Source organism: Borostomias antarcticus, assembly GCF_949987555.1.
Source record: "Borostomias antarcticus genome assembly, chromosome: 22".
Classification (NCBI taxonomy): domain Eukaryota; kingdom Metazoa; phylum Chordata; class Actinopteri; order Stomiiformes; family Stomiidae; genus Borostomias; species Borostomias antarcticus.
In genome coordinates, this window is record NC_140255.1 from 9,945,987 (window position 1) to 9,968,536 (window position 22,550).

Sequence of the window (22,550 nt, forward strand, 5' to 3'; positions counted from 1 at the left end):
TCATCATGGTATGGTAACATCCCTGCGTGCTTCTAGAGTCAACCAGACCTTGAGATCTACCACTGCCGATATACTGGTTGATTATAGTTGACAGCCTGTTTAAACTTACAGGATAAAAGGGGCATTTTCAAATCCTCTTCAGCTTTGAATCATGATAAAATTGTTTTGATTTATTTATAGAATTATTTCTGTATGTTTCCCGAATGTGACAATTTGTTTCATACTTTTCCGATTTTGATATTGTCCTTTTGTACATAAGACAGAAAAACATAATTGTGTTTAAAATAAACATTTGTTCATAGGATAAAAAATAAACAATGTGAGTTTATAAGGGATGTTTATTAAGTGATCAAAGGCAACAAAGATGAGTGTTATATACAACGAAAGTAGAAGCAATCAAATATAGTAGCAATCAAAACAAACATGTTATATTTTGGTCAATGTCCTTCTTACCCTCACAGGTTTGAGCTCTAAAGACAAGGTAGTGACTTCCACATAGGAGCGAATCATGATGAGGCAGCTTCTTAGTATTACTGTAGGCCACACACTGGACTACAATCAGGGAAAAGTCATTTAAAATTATTCAATGACTTTACAGTACTTAGATCATGACAGTTTGAAAAGTGAATAAGAGCACATCCTATATCCTGCTGTGTGTGTGTGCGTGCGTGCGTGTGTGTGTGTGTGCGTGTTAACGTGTAACTCACATCCCTGAGTATGCATATGTGTGTTGACTCTTGCATTGAATGTTTATCTAGGGTCATATTGTAGCACCCAGGAACTCACAATAAGGTCAGGACAGAACTGCCCATATGGACCAAAGACTGACTTACAATCCTACAAACCTACATCTGATGTAGGGTTTCAGCTGATCAGGGTGGTTCTAAACACAGGACATGCTAAAAACAAAAATATATTCAAACACATCCAAATATTGTGGTTAAAAATAAGTAACAAGTAAAATAGTTCATTCCTCATAGAAGTAGTTCTTCTAAATGTACTGCTCCTCACAGTTCCAAGTAAGAGGTACATGATTGATTAACTGGTTTAAGGTTAAAACTCAAGCACGAGTTTCTGTGTGCCTCACTACCTTATCTCACTGCCAACACACAGACACGCATGCACACACACACACACACACACACACACACACACCGTGGGCCAGACTCAGCGGTGCTGCTCCAGCAGTTTGATGATCTGCTGGTACATCTCCTGGGGGGCGTCCAGCCCCCAGATGAAGTCCAGGTGCTCCCAATGTTCGATGTGCTGGTGGAACACCAGGTTGGGCACCTGGGTCAGGAGCAGCGCCACGTCCTTGGGGTCCGCCAGCGTGTCGTGGCCCCCCGACCACAGCGCCGTGGGAACCTTCATGTCCTGCACCCGGTAGAGGGGGGGGGTTGACTGGGGGGTTGGGGCAGAGAGAAAGAAAGACGGGGAGAGAGAGAGAGAACTGGTCAGTGTCCAAGAAACAACTTCATGGTTTGTCTAAGTTTACACTCTTGAGAAATGTGAAGTGATGTCCTGTATGTGTATGTGTATGTGTGTGTGTGTGTGTGTGTGTGTGTGTGTGTGTGTGTGTGTGTGTGTGTGAGAGCAGTGTAGTGGGGTGGTAGGTCTTACCTGGTTATAGTGAGCCATGTTGCCTGCCCACCCGTAGTCATAAGCCATCAGCTTGCCTCTATGGACTGCCTGAGCAAACACAACACACACTACACTTCATGACATAGTAATGTTTTTGTGTGTGTGTGTGTGCATGACATGTGAGTGTGTATGCACATACAGTGTCAATGTACTTTTGTGTGTGTGTGTGTGTGTGTGTGTGTGCGTGCGTGCGTGCGCGCGTGTGTGTGTGTGTGTGTGTGTACATACCTGAGCCCAGTGGATCATGTTCTGGACGGAGGTCCCAGCAGGACAATGGGTGGTGTAGACAGGGGTCCGGGTCTGGAGGGAACAGAGACACCTGCTGATCAGAACCACCAGGGGCTCGTTCCTCACAGCCCAGGTACACATGCATATTCTGGGATATCAAATCAGAGATGTAGGGGGAATTGAACTGTATAGATGACACAAAGATGGACGGTTAGAGATGAGGGACGGTGATGAGCCACTCAACTCTGCAGTAGTAGCGTGTGTGTTCTTGGAGAGCATAGACCCACCATGTTGAGGTTCTTCTCATCGAAGCCACAGAGGAGGAAGAAGATGTTTCCACACAGCTCACTGAGAGGCTGCTTGGTGCAGAACTCCGTGGCGAACCACTTGATCAGGGCACTCTGGGGCAGGAAGTCCTTCTTTCCAAACAAGTCCTGCCACACAGAAAGGTTAAATATTAGTAGTTCAATAGTCTGTAGTCTCTTTCTATAGTTCTGTCAGCAAGTAGGTTATGCACTATTCTGTCTTACCAGCTGTCACAGATAGATAGATAGATAGATAGATAGATACATAGATAGATAGATAGATACATAGATACATAGATAGATAGATAGATACATAGATACATAGATAGATACATAGATAGATACATAGATACATAGATAGAAAGTTATGAACTTTCCCCATAAACATAATCCCTGTGGGGGGGAATTTGGGCGTTCAAGCAAAGGGAAAGTACAGCATAGTTTGTAATACAGAATAGCAAGTAGCACATATAAATACAGTAGTGCCCTCTTGAGGTCAAATAAAGAATGATTCTGCTTGTGTTCTGTTCATGTGTGTATACGGTAATAGCAGTTATCCACGGCGCAGGCGGCTGGTCCAGGCCGGCGCTCTCCGCTCACCCAGATCAGGAAGTCGGGGAGGACGGAGATTTTGGTCATGGGGCTGCTGGTGAACGCCACGGTCGCTACGGGAGCCAGGCCGAAGAACATCTTGATCTTGCTGGCCAGCTCGGGCATGCTGGAGAAGGCTATGAAGGCTGCAGAGAGAGATGGAAGAGAGGGAGAGAGGGAGAGTGTGTGGTTGGGGGGGAGACGGTGAGTGAGGAGTGAGTCGTCTTCCAGAGCACATTGATGTTTTTATCTGTCAGCTCTGAGGAGGGTCACGGCTAGCAGGGATTCCCGTCGCTCGTGGAAGCGCAGGGGTCTCACCTATAGTGGTCCCCTGGGAGTGTCCCACGTAGAAGATCTGCTCCTGGCCCGTGATCTTCAGGATGTAGTCAACCACCGCTGGGAGGTCCTTCTGGGCCATCTCATCATAACTAGAGGAGCAAGGGGAGGGAGATGACGAGAGAGGGAGAAAGGAAAAATAGAGAAAGAGAGGCAGAGATGGGCAGAGAAAGAGACAGAGGAAGAGAGACAAAAAAGATAAAAACAGACAATGACCAAGGGATAAACAGAGCAAATCAACCACGCCTGTAGCAACTCATAATGTAATAACGGCTCATAATGTAATAACTTATTACATTAGACACTAACTAAAAAGTTAATAATGTAATAATCATAATAACTGATTTGCGCATAATGTAATAATGTAATAACTAATTACATTATGAGCCTTACTGGGGGCATGCTGACAGACAGACACACAAACAGACAGACAGACAGACAGACAAGACACAGAAACAAAGACAGACAGACAGACAGACAGACAGACAGACAGACAGACAGACAGACAGACAGACAGACAGACAGACAGACAGACAGACAGACAGACAGACAGACAAGTGAAAGCATTACCTTCCTCCCCCACAGGAATGGCAGAGGTAAAAATGATGATAATTAACACTTTTCTAATATATGAGCCATTATTACATTATGAACTGTTATTACATTATGAGCGGCCCCAGTAAGGCTCATAATGTAATAAGTTATTACATTATGCGCAAATCAGTTATTACATTATGAGTGCATGGTTTTATTACATTATGAGCTGATTATTACATTCTGAACTTTTTAGTTAGTTTATAATGTAATAAGTTATTACATGATGAGCCGTTATTACTGTACCATTATGAGTTGCTACACGCCCCTACGAATGGAATCTCCTTGTTTGAACCAGCTACCGATTCTACTTTTCGTCTCCTCAAATCGGTCACGTCGACTAAATCGTCTGGCGGCGGCGCTGCCTGTCTGGGGTGCGGGCGGCGCGTTGCGTACCTGAACTTCCAGAACTGGTCCTGGTCGGGCCGGAGGGAGAGGTGGCGACGGGACCAGGTGTTCCCGCGGCTGTTGCCAATCCAGACGTCGTAGCCGGCGTCGGCCAGGACGTAGCCCAGGCTGGTGTTGGGCAGGTTGGTGACCCAGTTACTCCCCGCCGCCAGGAGCCCGTGCTGCAGGAACACCACTGGTTTAGGACCTGGGGGCGGGGGGCAGATCAATACATCAATCAATACATCAGTCACTACCTTCATCAATATATACAATAATAGACCACACTGACCCTGTTAGTACAGGGTTAAATACCAACACCATCAAGTCCCAAAGCCAGCACCAGGAGAGACTTGTATATTAACCCAAATCTGACCCCTGCACACAGATACCATTCATACATTGCGTTATTCTCAGGCCCACCAGTGTTTGGCCAGCAGATGGCGCTCCAACCTAATCAATTCAGAGGCCTCTCCCTGCTGCTATGTCTGTGCTCTACCAGTAGAGTCTGGGCTCTACTGGTAGGGTCTGACTCGGGAGCTTTTCCTACTGGTCAGGACCAGGACCTCAGCTTGAGTTCAGGCTCAGTGGCAGAGCCACACTCTCGCAGGTCAGAGAGACGTTCGACTTCATACTAGCCATTGCTCTACCCTACGACCCTCCCCCCCGCCCCCCTACGACCCGCCCCCCTACGACCCTCCCCCCGCCCCGCTCCCCCTACGCCTCCACACCCTCCGCCCCCTGGCCGAGCCCCCAGCCTGCCTGGACATCAACCAATCGGGAGGCAGCAGCTGGAGAGAGTTTACATAACTATTGGCTGGTCCCAAGAGATAGATGTTACAACTATACACGGAGAGGCTCATGGGAAATAAGGTCCCGAGTGGGATCCCCAAGAAGCTTGGATGCAGGCTTTTCTGCTGACATAAGCAATTCGAAAAACAGACTGAATATGTTCTATTATTCTACTATTGATTCCAAATTCCCCCCCTTGGGCATTATTCAAGTCTTATCTGATTTGCTGTTATATATATTATATTATACTATTATACATCTTCTATTATATTATATATTCTATTATATATAGTATATTATTATTCGAAATTATTCTTCTATTATATTACTATTATAAATACTCCTATTAATCTTGCATAATCTTGGAGCTGGCAGCAACATTTCACTGTGACTGTACACCGTACATTACATGTGATAAATAAAGGAATCTTGAATCTTACTATACTACTGTTATATTATATCCTACTATAACTTATAAGGCCTTACTAAGATCTTAAGAATCTTACTATATTACTATTATATAATATCCTATATACTATTATTCTATTACATACATTATACATACATATGTCACTCATGATTTACTTGAATTGATTACTTGATTGGACTGATTTTGCAGCCTGACTGACTTGAATCGATGGTACTGCAGACTCTGTTGCTGTACCTGCTGTAATATGATCTTCAATGTTCTATATGATCTTCTAAAGGCTTTTCAAACTGAAGACACTATTCACTCTGTACAAGTCAACATCTGCTCTTCTATCATGGTTTCATATTCAAACACATCTGTGGGATGGTAGAGTAGAATACAGTTCCTCTGAACCCCCCCCCCCATCCCCCCCATCCCAGGTGACCACAGGAACTGGGACACAAGGAAGTGATGAATCTCCAGCCAATCAGAGAGCTCCAGAGTGTCAACATGACAGGCAGAGCTGTGCAGTGGCATCCAAAGATACTAACAGCAGGATGGCTCATGACTTATTAATGAGATACCGGCATATATTAACATGCACATACAAACACGCGCACACACACACACACACACACACACACACACACACACACACACACACACACACACTGAGAGTATCAGTCCCTAGACTGAGTGCTGGCATGGCAGAGCAGGACTGTGTGTGGGTGTCTTCAAAGTAGACCCCCCCGCCCACCCCCCCCACTCCCTGCTGTCCAGATGAAGGCTATCTACTGACAGACCAATGCCAATATTCAAAGTCAACTGAATCTATTTGCATTCTAAATGGGCAGAGAGGGTCATCCAGAGTACAACCGAATTCATTCAGTTACTAATTCATGTTGTCGAGGATACAGGAGGCAGAAACATCTGTTACGATCCCAGCCACCAGGCAAGAGGAGCTACGAGACACTCTCTCACCCCCACAGAGAACTGGCTCATGGAATACAGGGCTCCAGTTTATAAAAACTGGGTTGGGTTCGAGAAAGAAAAATGCTGATACTGCATGTGTGAGTTTGTTTACGTAGCCCGCCTGCAGTGAAAGCGTCGTGAGGGATTTGCGAAAAGGTAGCTCCGCTCATGAATCATAGAGGGCCGCAAACGACAGCCAGGAGCCTACGGACGTCCGTTTCTTTTAGATTTGGAAACGGCCGAAAGTTGAGATTCACAAGTGCGGCTCTCCATTTGCTCACTGAGAAACAAAAGGCCCTGGCGGAGGGGTCCGGATACCGACTGACAGGAGCTGGGAGGAGGAGGGATACGAGAGCTGGGACTACTTCTGACTGGGGACGCACACTTGTTGAGGAAGTCAACATTTCAAAGACAAACTATGAAAAAGTTGAAGGAAGAGCAAGACGCAGAGCACTACTGTAGCTGAAAGCCTTGCTGACATTAGAAGTGTAGATTCTGAGATCTAGTGGATCTCAGAAGATTCTGAGATCTCAGAAGATTCTGAGATCTCAGTAGATTCTGAGATCTAGTGGACAGGATGAGACACCATCTCATCCTCCATCCCGTGGACCCACCACCCACGGGAAGAATTGTCAGGGTCGGGTGCGCTGCCAACTAGGTGGCAGTGAAAGCGGTGGGCACCAACGGACCGGACCCGGGCGGTAGAGGCTGGCTCTGGGGACCTGGAACGTGACCTCGCTGGGGGAAAAGGAGCCGGAGCTTGTGAAGGAGGTGGAGCGATACCAATTACACCCAGGGGGGCTAACCTCCATGCACAGCACCGGCGCCGGAATCAAACTCTTGGATAGGGGTTGGACCCTGTTCTTCTCCGGAGTTGCTCACAGTATGAGGCGTAAGGCAGGTGTGGCTATACTAGCTAGCCCCCAGCTGAGCGCCTCTGTGCTGGAGTTCACCCCAGTGGACGAGAGGGTCGCCTCCCTGCGCCTTAGGACTGTGGGGGGGGGGACTCTGACTGTGTTTTGTGCTTATGCACCGAACAGCAGTCGGAGTACTCAGCCTTCCTGCTAAGTGGAGTCCTATTTGGGGACTTCAATGCACACGTGGGCAATGATGGAGAAACTTGGAGGGGCATGTATGGGAGGCATGGCCACCACGATCTGAACCCGAGTGGTGTTTTGTTGTTGGACTTCTGTGCGTGTCATGCTTTGGCCATAACAAACACCATGTTCGAACACAAGGATGCCCACAAGTACACCTGGCATCAGAACACTTTAGGCCGAAGGTCGATGATAGATTTTGTTATTGTATCATCTGATCTGAGACCATCTGTTTTGGACACTCGGGTAAAGAGAGGGGAAGAGCTGTCCACTGATCACCATCTGGTGGTGAGCTGGTTTCGATGGCATTGGAAACCTCTGTACAGACCTGGAAAACCCAAGCGTGTAGTGAGGGTGAACTGGGAATGTCTGGAGGAAGAGCCTGTCCTGAGAGATTTCAATTGCCACCTCCGGCGGAGCTTCTCTGGCATCCCTGTGGAGGTTGGGGACATCGAGCATGAGTGGTCGGTGTTCAAAGCCTCCATTGCTGAAGCTGCGGCTGGGAGCTGTGGCCTGAGGGCCATAGGTACCTCAAGGGGCGGTAACCCTAGGACACCGTGGTGGACAGCGGTGGTCAGGGAAGCCGTCCAGCTGAAGAAGGAGTCCTTCCGGGATTTGTTACCCTGGGGGACTCCAGAAGCAGTTGCAGGGTATCGACTGACCCGGAGGGCTGCGGCTTCAGCCGTGACCAAGGCAAAGCAGCGGGTGTGGGAGGAGTTCGGAGAAACCATGGACTTTCGGTCGGCACCAAAGTGTTTCTGGAAGACCATCAGCGGGAAAGCGGGAGACCATCCAAGCTGTATACAGCAAGGAAGGGACACTGTTGACCTCAACTGAGGAGGTTGTTGAGCGTTGGAAGGAGCACTTTGAGGAACTCCTGAACCCGACTAATCCACCCTCTACGATCGAGGCAGAGCCGGAAGATGATGGGGGGACATCGTCAATTTCCCAGGAGGAGGTCACTGAGGTAGCCAAACAACTCCACAGTGGCAAAGCCCCAGGGACTGATGAGATCCGTCCAGAAATGCTGAAGGCGCTGGGTGTTTAGGGGCTGTCTTGGTTGACACGCCTCTTTAACATTGCGTGGAAGTCCGGGTCAGTGCCAAAGGAGTGGCAGACTGGGGTGGTGGTCCCAATATTCAAAAAAGGGGACCAGAGGGTGTGTGCCAATTATAGAGGCATCACATTACTCAGCCTCCCAGGGATTTCGTCCTGGTCGTGGAACCACTGACCAGCTCTTCACTCTCGCGAGGATCTTGGAGGGGGCTTGGAAGTTTGCCCAACCTATCTACATGTGTTTTGTGGACTTGGAGAAGGCTTACGACCGGGTCCCTCGAGAGGTCTTGTGGAGGGTTATGCGGGACTATGGGGTGAGGGGATCCCTACTTAGGGCCATCCAATCCCTGTACACCCAGAGCGAGAGCTGTGTCCGGGTCCTCTGCAGTAAGTCGTCTTCCTTTCCGGTGGGGGTTGGCCTCCGCCAGGGCTGCGCTTTGTCACCAATCCTGTTTGTGATTTTCATGGACAGGATATCGAGGCGTAGTCGTACGGAGGTGGAATTTGCAGTTCGGTGAGCTGGGGATCACGTCGCTGCTATTTGCAGATGATGTGGTCCTGATGGCATCATCTGCCTGCGACCTCCACTCTCTGGATAGGTTCGCAACTGAGTGTGAAGTGGCCGGGATGAGAATCAGCACTTCTAAGTCTGAGGCCATGGTTCTCAGCAGGAAACTCTCCGAGTCTTGTTTACGAGTGAGGGAACCATGGAGAGGGAGTTTGGCCGGAGAATCGGAGCAGCTAGTGTGGTTCTGCAGTCGCTTTACCGCACTGCTGTGACGAAAAGAGAGCTGAGCCAAAAGGCAAAGCTCTCGATCTACCGGTCTATCTTCGTCCCCACCCTCACCTATGGTCATGAAGGATGGGTCATGACCGAAAGAACGAGATCACGGATACAAGCGGCCGAATTGAGTTTTCTCTGGAGGGTGGCTGGGGTCTCCCTGAGAGATCGGGTGAGAAGTTCAGTCATCCGGGAGAGACTCGGAGTAGAGCCGTTGCTCCTTTGTGTCGAAAGGAGCCAGTTGAGGTGGTTCGGGCATCTAGTGAGGATGCCTCCTGGGCGCCTCCCTAGGGAGGTGTTCCAGGCGTGTCCGGCTGGGAGGAGGCCGCGGGGTAGACCCAGGACTAGGTGGCGGGATTATATCCCCGCACTGGCCTGGGAGCGGCTAAAGATTCCCCAGGCAGAGCTGGTTGATGCTGCCAGGGAAAGGGATGTCTGGGGCCCCCTGCTGGAACTGCTGCCTCCGCGACCCGACCCCGGATAAGTGGATGAAGATGGATGGATGGATGGAAGGATAAGAGAACACCCTTCTCTACCGGCGTAATGCGCATGACACACTATGGTTTGCTCTTGACACCATCCCTGAGCGCTCCCCGGCTCAAGAGTTCAACACCATTCATTAACCCTCTCCAGCCCCACAAAGAAACACCGTCCACGGGTTCTCCTCATCCGGAGTTGAACGGCACTCGTGAAGCCTCTCCGGCCCCAGGCGTTGGGTGATGAGCCCCCTCCTACCTCCCTCACCTCAGCATTGGTAATGAGCCCCTCCTACCTCCCTCACCCTGGCGTTGGTGATTAGCCCCCTCCTACCTCCCTCACCTCTGTGTTGGTGATGAGCCCCTCCTACCTCCCTCGCCCCAGCGCTGGTAATGAGGCCCCTCCTACCTCCCTCACCCCGGCGTTGGTAATGAGGCCCTCCTACCTCCCTCACCTCGGCGTTGGTAATGAGGCCCTCCTACCTCCCTCGCCCCGGCTGGTAATGAGGCCCCTCCTACCTCCCTCACCCCGGCGTTGGTAATGAGCCCCTCCTACCTCCCTCGCCCCGGCGCTGGTAATGAGGCCCCTCCTACCTCCCTCACCCCGGCGTTGGTAATGAGCCCCTCCTACCTCCCTCGCCCCGGCGCTGGTAATGAGCCCCCTCCTACCTCCCTCACCCCGGCGCTGGTAATGAGGCCCCTCCTACCTCCCTCACCCCGGCGTTGGTAATGAGCCCCTCCTACCTCCCTCGCCCCGGCGCTGGTAATGAGCCCCCTCCTACCTCCCTCACCCCGGCGTTGGTAATGAGCCCCCTCCTACCTCCCTCGCCCCGGCGTTGGTAATGAGGCCCTCCTACCTCCCTCATCCCGGCGCTGGTAATGAGCCCCCTCCTACCTCCCTCGCCCCGGCGTTGGTAATGAGGCCCTCCTACCTCCCTCGCCCCGGCGCTGGTAATGAGCCCCCTCCTACCTCCCACACCCCGGCGCTGGTAATGAGCCCCTCCTACCTCCCTCACCCTGGCGTTGGTGATGAGCCCCCTCCTACCTCCCTCACCCTGGCGTTGGTGATGAGCCCCCTCCTACCTCTCTCACCCTGGCGTTGGTAATGAGCCCCCTCCTACCTCTCACGCCCCGGCGTCCGTGGGGGATGCGGCTGACGCTCAGGATGTAGCCGTCCTCCGTCACCACGTCGTGATCCTCTGCAGGGTAGCCCCAGTAACGGATGATCTCGCTCTGGTGGGGGGGGGGGTGGAATACTGGATTTAGTTGACCTTTGTTCCTCACACTGAAAGCAGAGGCTCTTTTAGGACGTGGGGTGTGAGTCGGGGTCGGGGGGGGGGGGGGGGGGGGTGCAGCCTTGCATGTGTGCAGCGCTAGGGCTGCACTATATTGGGAAAAAATGACATTGCAATCTGTTTTTTTCTGCGATATAATACATTTTGCAATATAAAAAAACACTGGGATTTTCACTAAATGACTGAGTAGTGAAGACTGGTTGTGATTGGCGGCTCGCTGTGCATGCAGAGCCTGCGTGTCACTCTCTAGTAGCAAACTCTGTATCCAAGAGCCCTTCAATTGGAGTAAATTGTTATATCAGACAGACTTCTCTTGTAGACAAGTCATGCAAAATGAGAACTGTGTGAGTTGTATCAAGCAGCAAAAAAAGCTGTAGCATGACGTGATTAAGTTCATTTACCTTACTTGACGTTGCAGTGATTGCACGTCCTTAAATAAATAAATATAATGATAATAATTACATGCCCTACGATTTGACTATTGCACATGCGCACATTGCGATGACGATGCTGAAATTATATATTGTTCTGCGCTGCCTGAACATGAGCTGAACGGGACTTTCATCGCCAGCCACGCACTGAGGAAGTGAAACTCTGTGGAAGCAAAGTACCGAGGAGATTAATATCACCTTGTTTCTTTGTCATGGAGCATTGACATCCATATTTTGTGTTAATAATCCGTGCATTACATGCATATATTATCATGTAATGTGTTAATATTAGATATTAATTAAATATTACATGTTTCTCACGCATCCTGTTGGATTACCACCCTCACACCCGCATTACATACAGTATGTCCATATGGAACTACACAGTTAGAGACAGAGGCAGCCGTGATAGATTTATTGTCATTACACAGAGTACAACAAAATTGAGTAGCAATCGTGACGGTGCATTCACATATAATAAACAGCAATTCAAGATAGAAGAGTTCAAGCCAAACTAATTTTAAAATGCTGTATGTATATATTTGCTGTAACCTATAAAACAGTAATATAATATAAAACAATATGATAATAAGACAGACAAAACGAGAGAGAGAGAGAACGAGAGAGAGAGAGAGAGAGAGAAAAAGTGGGAAATAGAGACTGCTAAGAGTCTGCCATGTAATCCAGTCATACATAATTCATCTAGCCACTGAACCAGTCTACTGTGGGCCATGTGAGGATAAACTTACCTCCTAGCCCTACTCCACACACACACACACACACACACACACACACACACACACACACACACACACAGGTCTGAAATCAGACTCCCCAATCTCAGATTTCACTCCAAATCCCCTACTGGGTTTGATGAATGATTGATCCTGTCCTTATGTCCAGACTCTGGTGTTGTTGTTGGTCTATGTACTGTAGTGTGAGCTGGAGGCATACCTCGGATACAGATATACTGTATCTTATCACCTGTGACCAATTATGGTTCAAAATGCACTTGAGGCCGTGTTAAACATAGATACTCATGTCTGACATGTTTGACTCTGTGTGTGACTTAGAAAACAACTGATAAACCTACACACACAAGCTAACCTTGGCATTGTCAAGCCTATCAGCACGATCCTCTCACACAATTGCCTTGAAGCATAATACACACATACTACACAGTGATTTGAATTCAAGGTTGGTCCTTCGATAGTCCCCGAGTTTCAGTGTGGGTGTAATAACACTGTCATATCTAGGCTTAATGTCAATCCCTTGCCCAATCTCACCGCAGTGACTCATGTTCGATATGAAAGGTCAAAGGGTGAACAGAGAGTGGGTGATCAAGGGAAAAGAGCACTCGTGAGGCTGTGGAGGGAACTGATACTGATAGCAGCCTGGTGGTTTTGTGGGTGGTGAATGACCTCGATCTCCACTGGGCTGTTTAAAACAGATTCAGCTCGTGACTGGAGTGGTGTGAGTGGTTATTCTAGGACTACTTCTTCTTTTTGAGTTAGTGAAATTAGCCCTCGTAAGGGTTGTTGTGTTCCTGTTGGTCAGGGACAACCTAATACTGGGCTCACATTTTTTAATTTAAAAAATCCTAACCGATTTCGAAATCGGGTTGCATCACGCAGATAAGGAGTATCTTAACAGATGTTCTTCTCTCTAATCTCAAACATGCAAGCTAACTGGCTATCCCGCTCTTATTGTGCTGGATTAGCATTGGAAGCATTGGAACTGATGTGTCCAGGTGACAAGACCTATCTTTATTTATCAAACATTACCGTCCTACCAGTCCCGCACAGAAACAAGCTAGCCAACACACATAAGCCAGGCAGGACCTGGCCTGGTTAGTGTCAACCAGGTCATTCACGTGAATCCCGTAGACCTGGGCAGTTCCTAAAGGGGGGGATAGGCCTCCTCCATGTGCAGGCAGAGTCTTAGAATGAAATGACGAGAGAGAGGAGGCTCTCTAGAGTTTACAGATTGCCTCATCAATGTTATCAGGTTAACTATTAGCATTGGGTTTAAATCTGAAATTTGCGAAATAGTCGCTTTTGCCTTTGGCTTTCAGCCTCACCTTCCTACGCAAATGTTTGCAAACCATTTTAAACTTCACAGAAGCGGCTGTAAGTTAGAAACACTCGCTGCCATGCCTGGTTATGAAGAAAGCTAACAATTTGGAACGTCCTTAAAAAGCTGTTCAAATTTAAGCTGAACAGACACTTGTTATATCCGGTGTGAATTTACCAACCGCACTATAAGGCAAATTTGCAAGGAACAAGGCAATCTATTGAGTATGATCCCGCAAGTGGCCCAATTCTGGACAGATATCTGTCATTCAACTTTCTCCATAATCCGAACTCGTCGTAGCCTACAACAGCGCAAATTACAGAGCCAAATAGGCTAATGATATGATGTTGCTTTGGAGGAAGTAGCGGTAGCTGTCAGTAGCCTACTTCATTAAATGTTGTAAGCCTACGTAGCCTACATAAAGATGTGGTGGTATAGGCTATGTCAATATGATATGCATTGAATGCATTTTGTTTTGTGTCTGTATCAGTTTGTAGGGGAATATATAATTCAGACTATGGCAGTTGGTATGAGTCAAAATAGCCAGGTGGGAGCAATTTGCAAACAGTTCCGTCAATTCAGAGGTATTGGTGCTCCCATGGCCTTACAACCCACGTCTTCTAGCCTGATAGGGGATGGATGGATGGTCCTAGCATGAGTCTGCGTCTAATCTCACACTGAAATTCCAATCTCAGAACGCTCCAAAAGGCTTCATGTACTTATTAAAATCAATAAAATGTTCTTCCGGAGAGGGGGGGTAACCCGATCTCGTCACCTTTTTCACTACTCTAGGTTTGCAGGATTATTGTGCCCGAGGGAGCAACAAACCACTGGTCTCGCCGTCTCACTCGTAAAGTAATGACCTAATAATCCTAAAAATCCAACATTTGATATTATCAGGGCAGCCCCGATGAGTCTGCGAGCCGATCGGGAGCTTTAAATCGGGAGGTTTAAGATTGGATCTGTAAACCCCTCACATTACAAGATAATATGGGCTGAACATTGGTACCAACCAAGGTCCCAAAACAGATTTCTCCTCCAATTGTCAGGAGATTGTCAGAGATAAATCAGTCCACAAATCCTGAAGTGTGAGACCAGCATAAGTATGTATGTTTGAAGGTCCAGGTTCAGGGTCCAGTATGTCTGTGCCGTTATAATGTGTATTATTGGTGGTGTGTTACTCACAATGTTCATGTTGACCTCAGGGTCCAGTCCCGCCTTATTCCTCAGTGTGGTTCTGTCAGACTGGACCACTCCAGTGGTCAGAACAACCACACACAGCACAACCCACTGCATCTTCTGTCTGGCCTGCAGGACAACAAACACAGTCAGTCACTTAGTGGATCAATCAATCAGTCAATAAAGCATTCAAATAGGGATGCACGATATATCGACAATCATATCTGTATCGGCCGAATAGATCATTTTTTAATATATTGGTAGGCCTATAAATATATAGGTATCCGTCCAATGTGCAAAACAGGGCAGATGTGAACAATTATTTCTGTCCAGCTTCTGTTGTGTTGTTTTTGAGAGGAAACAATTGCGTAAAACTATGATTTATTGGCTTTGCCAAATGTTTTGGAAATAGAGATAGTGTTAACATGTATTTTTCAGTATGTACAAAATTTGATTATCATAGAAACGTGTTTTTATACAGAACATATCGACATTGGTAAATATCGGTTATCGGCCATAACAGCAATGTTAATATCTGGCCAAATTTTTCATTTCGGTGCATCCCTACAATGAATCGGTTGGTCAATCAATATACAGTAACCTACAGTATAATGAATGAGAGTATCAGTGTAGTATTGTTTGCTTTTGATCAAAAATGTGTAATGGGTCATAATGGTTGAATTCAGTGGGATTTGATATTAGGCCTACTAGGCCTATAGGGCTAGGGCAACCAGGTTGGAGTTGAGTATTTGACTATAAATATATACTGGAATTGAATTATTTGACTATATAGTAGCCTAAGACTGCTTTGCGGCTGTCTATATATGATAACTGGGTTAAAGGTTATCCATCAGTACGTTGGATACAACGCAGGCATGCAAGGCAATACCATAACTGGGCCAAATCAATCATTGCAACAAAACGTCTGGATCTGAGGGAGGTGGAGACTTTAAACAGTGAGCAAACTGTGGCCTCAGGTTTCCTGAGGTAGCCCTAAATCACCCAGTTAGACAGCCGTAGCTTATACAGACTGTGCCGTTGTCATTTTCAGTCAAGAAGGGCATTGTGGAGAACTAACAGTGGCCTATCTAAGCCTGATTTGCTAAGTTTATCTTCCTGCAAGCCTAGAATCAACATCACTGCTCTGTTGTTGTCAGTGCAATAACCTGCACTTCAACCATTTTGGTAATACTCCATAGTTTGAACAGCAAACAAAACCCACACTGTCTTACAAACTCCAAGTACGCTTACACGTAGCAGACACAATGTCAGGCATACAATTGTCTAGGTTAGTCCGTTGTGTTTAGGTTCACATTCAGTTCTAAGAGCAACACACCCTGAACTTCAAATGTGCAAAGGCTCGATTGGATATTTATACCGCAAAAGCGCATCAACGAAGACAGTTCGTACGAATACAGTGTGTCCAGTGTGATACTTACCCAGTGTTGTTCTTTGCTGAGCGAAGGAAGAGGAAGAGACTATCACAAGAGTTCCAGCGTGATTAGTCGTCACAGACGCCGCCGCTCTCCTTTATCGGATTGGTGCAGAGGCGTTGTTTACTCATGCGCTGTTACAGCGTTGTTACATTGTTGTTACGGTATCTATCCAACACAAGCAGGTCAAAGATGACTCTGGTCGAATTGCTTCCGAAGATGAGTCAGGAACGAATGAGGTTGAATCCGTCTGTGGGCCAAGAACAGATCCATAAAAATACTTTTTAGTTTTGTGTGTGCTACTGATGTGTGTGGATAATACAAGATCAATCACGTTCTAAAAGCAATATATGTGCTATCTGTGCTTGTCAATGTCCAGACTAAATTATAATTATAGGCTGCAGCATAATTATAATTGCCCAGGAATTGTACATTTTCCTTAACATAGGCTAGTGCAGCCTCAACAGGAGAGTGATTTGAATCAACCCAGGGTATATTTCGGTTGGCCAACATCTAGTGGGTTTACATTGCAAGCAAAGGTTAGAATAGGTGACAACGTAGGGGACGTAGTGGTCCAAAACAGTGCAATAGAAACGATTGCTAGTTAGCCTACATCTACAGCCGTTTACCGTTGTTGAAAATGTCACGAGTCCTTATAGTAGGAGCGGGTTTAACCGGCAGCTTATGTGCATGCCTTTTGCGTAGAGAAATGCCTCGCAAAGTTAAAATTGTAGTTTGGGATAAATCGCGGGGAGTCGGTGAGTTTGAGAAGCGAACTGTCGATAAGCCAATATTACAGACCTGTCGTGTTTATAGGCCTATGTCTGTTTAGCTCTGCTATTACATTGTATCTTGGCCAATTGATAACTTTTGTTATTCAAGCTCTGCTGTAGCCTACCATTGGTTGCTGAGGAGGCTACCGTAGCCAGTGTCATAAGTGGATCAAGTCCAGCCATAGGCCTACTACATTAGACACTATCAGCATCCTTATAGAAAGACCCAAGCATTTAGCCTAGAAGCTTGTCAGTCACATGCGAATATTGGTTTTAAAACCAGAACTGTAACTGTGTGTACGTGCGTGTGCGCGCTGTTGCAGGAGGGAGGATGTCCACTAGCAGAAGCCCTAATGATGCCTCCTGTACAGCTGACCTGGGAGCTCAGTACATCACTGCCACGCCGCACTACGCTCAGCTACACCACAGGTAGCTACTTTCTAATATATATCGCTGCAAGATGTTTTTCTGAATAAAAAACCCCATCTACTATTATTAGGGGAGCCACCCCCTTCTGAGTATGTCTGTCTCTGAACTCTTTAAGTGTGCTACTTCCATCAGTGATGTCCTCATCATCCTCACCTCCTCATTGTTGGGTTGTAGCTTCTACGAGGAGTTGCTGGCCCACGACGTTCTGAAGCCGATGGTGTCGTCCGTCGAGGGGATGATGATGAAGGAGGAGGGGTACAAGAACTATGTCACGCCCGCGGGCGTGTCCTCCATCGTCAAGCACTTCCTGAAACAGTCAGGTAACCCAGCCCTCTCTCAGCCCCCTGCTTTCTAAGTTCAACTGAGATTAACGGCAGGAGATGTGTAGACATTCTCCAGCTGATCTTGAGGTTGAGACGGAGGACTGTCTGGTCTCTCTCTCATGGACCATTGTGATGTTTCCTCCTGTGTTTAAATTATGGGACCTGAATTTGGTGACACTAGTATTGACTGTTGGCAGTGACTATTCTTACGGTGTCTTTTTGTATTGATTCAATGCAGTGTCGTGCGTCGTAAGAATAGCAGGCATGTCTACTCTTACGGCCACCATCTATTAGCCATCAATTTCAAGTATTTTGGCCATATTCGGGTTAGGTTTAAGGTTAGGGTTATGGAGTTATGGCTAGGGTTAGGGTTCTGTAAGAATAGCAGGCATGTCTTGATTGCTCTGGACTGAATTTCATACTGTCCTCCAGCACCTCTCCTGTAGGCACTCCTCTAAATCCATCTGGCTGCAAGTAAACCATTTCTCCTCTCTCTCCCTCCCTTCTCCTCTCCCTTTCTCCTCCTCGCCCTCCCTCCTTATCCTCTCTCCCTTCTTCTCGTTTCTCTCCCTCTTTCTTTCTCTTTCCCTCCTTCCTCCTCCTCCTTTCTCCTCCTTTCCTTCCCTCCTTATCCTCTCTCCCTTTTTGTTTCTCTCCCTCTTTCTCTCTCTACATCCTTCCTCCTCCTCCCCTCTCTCTCTCTCCCTCCCTCCTCCTCTCCCTCCCTCCCTCCTCTCTCTCCCGCTCTCCTCTGCCAACCACACATCTGGCCACCCCCAAGCAGGAGCAGAGGTGTTCTTCGACCATCAGGTGACCCACGTCTACCGCCGGGGCGTGGCATGGGAGGTGGTCAGAAGGGGCGGGGCCAGGGCGGAGTTTGACGTGGTGGTGCTCACCATGCCCGTCCCCCAGATACTGCAGCTGCAGGGAGACGTGGGGTCCTGTGAGTAGTCTGGCATCACGGGAGCACACACACACACACACACACACACACTGAAACGCAGATACACACATGAATACACCCTCTAACACACACAAACATGCACACACACACACACACACACACACACACAAGCTAGGAGGTAGGTTTATCCTCACATGGCCCACAGTAGACTAGTTCAGTGGCTAGATGAATTATGTATGACTGGATTACGTGGCACACTGGTCTCTCTTTCAGTCTCTTTCTCTCTCTCTCTCTCTCTCTCTCTCTCTCTCTCTCTCTCTCTCACTCTCGTTTTGTCTGTCTGTCTCTCTTTTTCTCCATCTCTCTTTCTCTCTCTCACTCCCGACACGCTCCAATATGTAGCACGCTGAACCACAAACATCTCTCCGAATGTCTCCCTCCCTCTCTGCCAGCGGAGGGGGAGGGTCCGTCAGAGCTCTGCTAGGCTCCAGCGAGGGTCCGTGGCTCCGTTACCGAGACGTGCGCTCCTCGGTCCCCCCGGTCTCGACTTCGTGCCTTCGCACGGAGGTCCTCCAGACACACACACACGCTGGTCCCATTCAGACGCATTCCTCCCCGCCCTCCACGCGCCGCTCTCTCCCGAGGCCCGCTCAGATCTCCCCACACTCGCATGCCATACGCCACTCTTGTTATAATGTCTGTCGTGTTGAATTTCCCCAACAAAGCCATCAGTGCCCCCAGAGCGCTTGTGCTCATGCTGGAGTAATTGCCAGTGGATTGTTTGTGGGATTAGCAGTCAGTAAGTGATGGTGTAATTGGTTGCAAATGCTTCTGGAATGGCAACGACCCCAGTTTGGGTTCATTTTGCTTCAGATGCCCCACTGTATTATGCTTGTTTTTTGAGCATTGAGTATAATCAAGCCGATAGCGAATGGAGCGTGTGTGTGCGTGCGTGCGTGCGTGCGTGCGTGTGTGTGACACCTGTCGTGCATGGTGATATCTGCGTATGTTCTGCAGTTCATTGTTTTCAGTGGACGGCAATGATGTCATTCCCCAGTGGTGCAGTGGCAGGCTCTGGCCAGTGGGGGGCAGTGCGAGCTGTGAGCTGGGTCAGCAGTCCCATGAGGAAGCAATCTGGAAATCATTTACACAGAATCAGGCTTCACACTTCCTCCTTAGTCCTGAGAGAGAGAGGGAGGGAGAGAGATACTGTATCATATTGGAGAACACGGCATATCCTCTTTCTAAGCCATAGTTCTGACTGGAGATGTCTAGCCCCAGTCTCATGTGCAGAATAGCCAGTTGTGTCTTCAAGAAAGGCTTGGCAAGGGCTCCACTTCTCTTTTGATCTCACCAGAGAGTATCAAAGCAGATTTATCTGCCCTCCCTGGACCTTTTTGTAACTAAAAAGGTTTGATTTAGTCTGAAACCCCCTTTAAATATATCTGGCTTGGTGTCTTGAGGGACCTGGCTCTCTCTCTAACGTCCTGCTCTGCTCTGGAATAGAAGACGCTCAGACAGACTTCACACAACTGTTTAATGTCTGCCACTGAAGTCAGGGTTAGGGTTAGGGTTAGTTCAGCGAACATGAAAATGCGTTATCAATGGGCCTATTGTTGTGAAATTGGGAATGTACTGTATGGAGTTCTATGGTAGTATGAATGGTATGGAATGAATGTGAGATGATTGCGGAGTAGTAGTTTGGGGTTATCGCAGGACAGGACAGGGTATGACAGGACAGGACAGGGTATGACAGGACAGGACAGGGTATGACGGGACAGGACAGGGTATGACAGGACAGGACAGGGTATGACAGGACAGGACAGGGTAAGCCAGGGGTAGGCTAAGCCAAAGTTAGGTAAGAGGTTTTGTTTCTCATCCTGAACTCCAGACCGGCTGCAACCGGATCCACTGTCATGCCAAGAATCCTAACCCAATTCACTCCTCTGCAGCCAATCATCTGCCAGAGTCCTCTTTTAGTTCCTGGAAGTGAACCTCCCTCCATCCCCACTGAATGTTTTCATAGCTTTCGTAGAATTCTTCTCTCTCTCCCTCGCTCGCTCCCTCCTCTCGGTGACAAGCCCTGCCCCAGCTGGCTGATAGGAACAGCAGAGAAGGAATGTGTGGGTTCGTAGGAGCTGGACTGGCCCCGCCTCTAAAGTAGACATGACAGCAGGGAGGAGGAGCCAGATCCAGCTCTGTGTGCCCCAGAGCATGCTGGGACACCTGCTGGCATGGGGGGTGTATTCCCCGCAGTCCCAGGCCACACACACACACTTGCATGCACTCACACGAGCATGTGCGCTCATGCACACACACACATACACAAATGCACAAGCACACACACACAAATGCACATGCACACACATGTGGAAACACACATACACACTCTGTGTGTAATTATCTCATTCTGTTTCTCTCCAGTTCTCTCTTTCTCTCTCTGTCCCTCTCTCACTCTCTTTCACACACACACACACACACACACAGACACACACACACACACACAAGTAGGCCCTATACCCACATTGGAAATGGGCCATGAGATAGATCAGCCCACGGAGGATGCATGAAACGTTACACAACCCTCGCTCCGTCTGCCCACACTGTTCTCTGGAGGCCGCGCACCTCCCGCCCCACGGCCGCGGCGGCGCTGCCCCGCTGGGGCCCGCTGGCGACGGGGGGCCGGCGGAGCAGATGAACCCTCTGCTGGACAGGGACAGGAGGAGGGTCAGGGTGGAGCGTCCAAAACACACCTCAGCTCACTGTATTTAGAACAGTCGTGACCACAAAGGTCGGAGAAGCACTCGGGAGGCGAACCCCCGAGTATCTCTCTGGAAGCCGACCGACCCCCCAACACGCCGTGCACACACACACATACACACACATAAAGTACACACACATACACACACACACCCTCGGTTCCATCCACTGTTTGGCTTCAAGCCCACCCTTATGTTGAGAAACACATCATCTTCTTAACTCGTTATGAAATGATTCTGTGTATTTATTTGCTGGCTGGCGCAGCGGTCAGTCTGTTAAACAGATCAGGGTTTTAATTTGAGGCTCGATGATTCAAGAGAAAGGTTTCTATTTTTACTGATGACTTGTTTCCAACTGTTCCAGCCTGTGTGTTCGCGCGTGTGTGTGTGTGTGTGTGTGCGCGCGCGCGCGTGTGTGTGTGCGTTTTCTCATGCGTGTGTCTGCATATGTGTGCGTGTATGCACAGAATGACATTGTGTGCGCAGAGTGTGTTGTGTGTGTGTATATGTGTGTGTGCATGTGTGTGTGTATATCCAGGCACTTCACTCTGTGTCTAGGATGATGTCATTTCTCTCTGTGATCGCTGGCTGAGATAGTCTCCTTCCCTCCCTCCCTCCCTCACTCCCTCCCTCCCTCCCTCACTCCCTCCCTCACTCTGCACATGGGGCAGATATGTTTGAATGATTCTTTCATATAAACACATTTTATATGAATATGTTGTGTTTCAAGGTCATACACAGACACACACACACACACACACACACACACTTGGACAGCCGTTTAGGTCAAAGAGCCTTGAGCCTTGTATTGCATAGCCGTCCGTGGATGTCATGTATTCAGGAGGGAGGGAGGGAGGTTTATATATGAGTGTATATGTTCAATATCTACATTGTTCGCAGAATAGCACACCCACGGCATGCTTCCTGTTTCTACTAGCAACCCTCCTGTCCTCTCCCCTCCCCTCGCCTCGCCTCCCCTCTCCTCCCCTCCCCTCCCCTCCCCTCCCCTCCCCTCCCCTCCCCTCCCCTCCCCTCCCCTCCCCTCCCCTCCCCTCCTCTCCTCTCCAGTTTGCAGGGTGGATGATAAAACAAAGGTAGCACATCTCTAGTCAGAGCATCGAGGGGGAAACGAAGGTGGACAGGGTTGAGTGGTGTTCTGTGGTTTCTCACAGGCGTATCCAGCACCACCACAGGCAGACGGAGAGAGAGAGAGAGAGGGAGAGAGGGAGAGAGAGAGAGAGCAGACAGACGCAGAGCAGAGAGGAAGTCGGAAAGAAGAGTGACGC

At 48.5% G+C, this 22,550-nt stretch overlaps 2 protein-coding genes across 2 annotated transcripts in view; one reads left to right on the plus strand and one right to left on the minus strand.

Annotated features, from left to right (window-relative positions):
• Nucleotides 1–326: 326 nt before the first annotated feature.
• On the minus strand, nt 327–16,212 carry lipf (lipase, gastric). The gene is made up of 10 exons (XM_084455916.1): nt 16,083–16,212; nt 14,650–14,772; nt 10,787–10,898; nt 4,092–4,290; nt 3,084–3,193; nt 2,775–2,911; nt 2,157–2,303; nt 1,870–1,941; nt 1,621–1,689; nt 327–1,401 (listed from the first exon to the last, which is right to left on the minus strand). The coding sequence occupies exons 2-10, from the start codon at nt 14,758–14,760 to the stop codon at nt 1,168–1,170; spliced, it is 1,191 nt and encodes a 396-aa protein (XP_084312042.1). The 5' UTR covers nt 14,761–14,772; nt 16,083–16,212; the 3' UTR covers nt 327–1,167.
• A 490-nt stretch (nt 16,213–16,702) lies between these two features.
• The window catches only part of rnls (renalase, FAD-dependent amine oxidase), a 19,790-nt gene continuing 13,942 nt past the window's right edge, over nt 16,703–22,550 (plus strand). The window contains exons 1-4 of the mRNA XM_084455806.1: nt 16,703–16,834; nt 17,173–17,278; nt 17,453–17,598; nt 18,386–18,544. Coding sequence (XP_084311932.1) covers nt 16,717–16,834; nt 17,173–17,278; nt 17,453–17,598; nt 18,386–18,544 — 529 coding nt within the window. The 5' untranslated portion in view covers nt 16,703–16,716. The remainder of the gene's footprint in view (nt 16,835–17,172; nt 17,279–17,452; nt 17,599–18,385; nt 18,545–22,550) is intronic.